General features: G+C 33.1%; 1 protein-coding gene across 1 annotated transcript in view; it reads right to left on the reverse strand.

Moving 5' to 3' along the window:
- The window catches only part of TMEM62 (transmembrane protein 62), a 46,572-nt gene that overhangs the window by 23,564 nt on the left and 17,612 nt on the right, over window positions 1-5,396 (reverse strand). Inside the window, exons 8-10 of the mRNA XM_007935268.2 lie at window positions 3,293-3,448; window positions 1,004-1,163; window positions 375-488 (exon numbers count right to left, since the gene is read on the reverse strand). Of these exons, the coding sequence (XP_007933459.1) occupies window positions 375-488; window positions 1,004-1,163; window positions 3,293-3,448 (430 nt within the window). The remainder of the gene's footprint in view (window positions 1-374; window positions 489-1,003; window positions 1,164-3,292; window positions 3,449-5,396) is intronic.

Consider the following 5,396-nt stretch of genomic DNA (forward strand, 5'->3'; position numbering starts at 1 on the left):
GATAAAAGAAAGAGGTAAGAGTGATTACACTTTATAGATTTCCCCCCCAAGTTTTCTATATTGAGCATATATTATTTATAAGAAAAAATATTATTTTTGAACAATTCTTATGATGACTCTATAAAATCCCTATAGTTCTCTCTGTTACCCTGGTTTTATGTATGGCATTGGTTATAGCACAGGTATTGCTTGTCCAGGCTTCTGCATCTTCTAATTCAAAGCAACTTAAACCCATTTTATTCTTCTATATAAATAACAAAAATTTAATATTATTAATAAAGTTCAACTTTCTCTTTACATGACTATATTATTTAGGAGTTTGGATTTACCGATTCCAATAAAAACACATGTAACATTTAGTTGAATCCACTTACCACAATATAATGATCAGTAAGGAGAATAAATGATGCCAGGGGATCAAAAGTGAGATGAAGATCTTCTTCAAGAGAAAATATGTGGTGAACAGTCTTTTTCCTCCCAGCAGAATCCTAGTTATAAGCACAGCAAAGAAACTCTCAAGATTTAAATATTTATAATGCTCCAAGAGTAAGTTTCCAAAAACTTTTCTCAGTTACCTCTGAATAGCTGTCTTTTTTTATTACCTTTTTTTATTGTGGTAAAATATACATAACATAAAATTTACCTTTGTAATCATTTTTAAGTGTACAATTTAGTGGCATTAAGTACATTCACATTGCTGTATAACCATCACCACTATCTATTTCCAGAACTTTTTCATCATCCCAAACAGAAACTCATTAACTGGTAACTCTCCATTCCCAGCTTCCCCAAGTTTCTGGTAACCTCTATTCTACTTTCTGTTTCTATGAACTTACCTATTCTAGTTAGTATCCATTTTCAGAATATACTAGCTACAGTATATTGAATTTTTTAAAATTATACTTAGTTTCATCTTTACCAATTGACTGAAAAACCCCTAAATCAGAGTTTAATGTGGATATAGCCTAATGAATTAGAGAGCAAATTGAAAATTATTAATTACCTGCACAATTACTTCTATTTGGTGTGTCCCATCACTGTAGTTTCTGGGATTCCACTTTAGTATGAAAATAGGACCAGACAAATGAATAGCCTCCCCTAAATGAACTCCATCAATCTCAACTGTGACAGAAGTAATGGAGGATGAAGAGAAGGTCAAGACTCTAAAATCAGAGCATATATAAATGCATGGTTTTAAGTGATTGCTTTTATGAAGGAGAATAGCCCTAATGTACCTAGAAAAGATGTTAGAGGCAGAACCATCACACCAAACAACATGTAGGGACTACTATTATCATGATTCTGGTTTCTATCTGAGTGATGGCTTTTGGAGTTGTACAATGCAGCAGACCTGAATTAGTGAGAAATTAGGAAATTGGTGAGACATTACATTTTAGAAGGGAAAATTCATTTCTCTTGATAAATCCAGCTGAAGTAGATCTAAAGTCATTCTGAAGAAATTCCTGAAGTCTTGGTTTTTATCACAATACAATCCTGTAAATATAATATTAATCCTACTATCTATTAAGTTGGTTCCAAACATATCTGCCTGAAAGAGGCAATGTCCTATAAAGGGCTAGGCTTCCCTTCAGAGAGAATAACCCCTAAATCTGATATCAAGCTTACATCAGAAACCTGACTAAGATGTGTCTACTTTATTAGTAACCAAAATTATAAAAATGTAAGAGGTTAGCATCATTTTTTTTCACATTATCTAGTGAAAAATTTTAATTAATTCATGAAAAATATTCTTTTAAAAACCTTTTTAAAAGTATAATATCCAATAATGATAAGCATGCTGTGAAACTGGCATTCTTACTACTTGGTAACATAAATTAGTAAATCTGTTACAAACAGTAGTTGGGTAATCTTTATTAACAGTCATAAATGAATTCAAACTCTTTCACTTAGAAACCTACATCTAGAACTCCAGCCTAAAGAAATATTCAAATGAAGGAAGAATTATATGTAGATGATCATTTCCAAATTAAAAAAAAAAAAAAGTTTCACCAAGAATATAGGACAATGGGAGATTAATTGTGATACATTCTCTCAATGGAAATGTAAGCAGTTATTAAAATAATTATTATAAATAATTTATAATTATTATAAAGACAATCTAGCAACAATATAACGTTGAAAGGAAAAAAAGTAGGAATTAGAATAGACTGTGCCCTATGATTACAACTATATGAAACATGCCTGAAAGAGAAGGAAAATTCAGAAATGTTAATAATAGTTCTGTTAGAGGGAGGAATATAATCCTATATTCTCTGTCTATAACCTAATCACTCTATTCTCCAACAGTTGTTATATTGAATTATTTTTCAAAATAAAAGAATTTTTCAAAAAGAGTGCCATTATACTTGTAAGAGGTTGTGCACCTCTTTCCAAAAGAATTTTAGTATCTCATTAAGACTCTATAAATCTATAGAACAAAATTAAAGAAACATTAAAAAAAAAGACTAGGATTAGTAGTCAGGTAGCGACTGGTGAAACCCCTAAGACTGGTCCCTATTCACCCATGGGGCCTGGAATTGGGCTCGCTTCCATAATTAATTTTCAGCCAAACAATAGATAGGCCTATAAGCTGAACAACTAAGTATACCAGGAAGATGCACTCCTTAGAATAATCAGCAGGGGAGATCAGGAGGGCAGCATTTGCATTGGAAGAAAAATAGGGAAGCAGGAATGCATGGGCAGGAAGGACACAGGGAAAGGGTGACCACAAGGAAGAAGTGGAAGGAGACCTTTTACATTGTGGGGATTGTAATCAGTGTCACAGAACAAAATTGAACGTAAAACAAATCTACTTTATAAAATTTCACCCAAATCAAAAAAAATTTAAAAAAAAAACCAGATTCTATTAATCTATATTATCATATTCATATGCCAATTTAATTTTCAATTCCCCAAGATTTATATAGCTTTTGCTTTATTGGAAGGCTTTGTAGCAAGATGAATAAAATATTTCAGATATATGATGCATGCAGAATATGATGCATGTATAAAGGAATATGTGCATTATGATTATAGCAATATACAACATGCATATAAAAAGGGTGGATAAAATACATCAAAATAGTAATGGTAGGATTTGGGCTTCCAGGTGATTTTTAAAGTGTCATCAATTTAAAAATACACATATTATATTTTAATTAAATGGAAACAAAACAGTAAGCAATTTATATAATGTTTAAGTTGTCAAGAAAAGATATGGGGCATCTTGTTGGAACACAAATACAGTAAGTTCTTCTCCATCAATATCAGACTAAAAGTATATTTGACATACCTGATGTGCGTTGAGTGAAGGAGTCTTTCTAGGGGTTCATGTTTAGCGTAACTATAGAGGAGTGACTTAGGGTTGGTTATAAGAACCACAGGCCACTTGCCGAAAGTCAAATCTGCAAAGCTAAAAAGGTCATGGTCAAAAGCAAAGATCCGGTACCTAAAGAACAGAAGACAGTAAGATAACTTAGTAACTTCATATTATAAGAGAGCATGAAGTAATACATGAAACATACAAAAATACAAAACTAGTGCTTTTTTTTCGTATGAATCTGAATGCTGAGCAAACAATACTGTTTTCCTATTTTTCCTTACCCCACTTTATCCTTCATGCTTGTCACATCTACTGGGATCTAACTGAGGCAATGAATTTAATAGTGCCCTAGTTGACAGCAGTGAGTTTGGTTTTTTGGTTTTGGAACAGTGCCTAGGAGCTATGGTGGCATAGTGCCCAAGGCATTTGATTGCTAACCAAAAGGCTGGCGATTCAAACCCACCAGCCACTCCTTGCAAGGAAGATTGGGGAATCTACTTCTGCAGAGGTACCACCTTAGAAACTCAAGGAGGGGTCGCTATGAGTTGGAACTGACTTGATGGCAGTGAATTTGGAGTTTTTGGTTAGAATAATACCTGGTATAGAGAATACACTCTTTACTTTTCAAATAAATACTTGTTAAATTAGTTCATTTATTTCAATACTTTAAGACTATTTGGATCCTAAGACATTCATCATAATCCTAATACCTGCATTCTTCATCCCATCAACAGTACTAATATGATTGCTATGAACACAATTAAAAACCTTTAAAGGTTTTTAATTAAAAACCTTTCATACTTCCCTTAAACCTTTATTTCTATAACTTCACAGAAATTAACAAAAGTTAAGTTGTTTTGATTTTCCAAATGCATGATTAAAGGTATAAAATATTCATTAAAGAGTAAACAAAGTTTTATATTTTCTGACTTTCAGAATTGAGGGAAAAAAATGAACAACTATGGCAGAAACAATAGTGCTCACCAAATAGTCCATGCACTCTCTTGGATTTCCCAGTCTCCCTGGTATTAGGTTGGGATCATGTAACTAGTTCTGGGCAATAGGCTGTGAACAGAAGTGACATGTATCACACTTCTGGGCTAAAGTACTTAAGAGTGGGTTGAGTTCTCCATGTTCTCTTCCCTGCTCTGGAATCAAGGTATTCAGATAGTGCCATTATACGATAGAAGAAGCTTGGATCCCTCAGTCACCTCATGGAAGAAAGCTGCCCTGACTCACCTGATTTTACATGAATGAAAAATAAACTTGTTGTGTTAAGCCACTGACATTTTCGGATTTATCTGCATCCACAACAAAGCCTAACCAGTATTACTAACTTACTATTTTTTGTCTGTTTTTTAAACTGTGTTTATTTTCACAGTGCTGAGGAGTCACTGAGATTCTGTTAAGAGGATGGAAAAATTGGTAATGGTTGATAGTGATGGGTGAACAACATGATGAACATAATCGATGTCACTGAATTGTACATGTAAAGATTGGAGAAATGGCAAATGTTTTGTTACCTATGTATTTACCTCAATTAAAAAAACTGTCTTATTTTAACTAATACAATTTAAATATTTATAAGGTCAAGTAAAGGTGAGGACCTTTCAGTAAAACTCCAGATAAAATCCCTGGGTAGGAAAAGAAAAAAGGGAAATGGTTTTATGGTTAGTATCACTTAATTTATAAACACAGCATTTGTAAGAAATCAAGAAGTTGATCAAGGGTTAAGAAGGCTATGTGGCAAAAGCCCATCACAGCCCTGCCCACAGCCTCACAGTCATAAGTAGACAGGTCCTACGTCAAAGTAATTATAGCTGCCAAGAAATGATAAGCTTCAAGGATGCTATTATGCAATTTCTAGAAAAGCTAACAGAAATGAGGACATATTTTCTAAGATGTAAAGCTGCTTTTTAGCTAACGGAAGTAGTTTAAAATCGAAAGACATGCAGCTCAAGAAATATTTATTGACACTATTTACAATAGCCAAAACTTGGAAACAACCTAGATGTCCAACAACTGAGGAATGGATAACCAAACTTTGGTACATTCACACAATGGAATACTATGC

This window comes from Orycteropus afer, unplaced genomic scaffold (genome assembly GCF_000298275.1).
Source record: "Orycteropus afer afer isolate SDZICR_OR568_19922 unplaced genomic scaffold, OryAfe1.0 scaffold00026, whole genome shotgun sequence".
NCBI lineage: Eukaryota > Metazoa > Chordata > Mammalia > Tubulidentata > Orycteropodidae > Orycteropus > Orycteropus afer.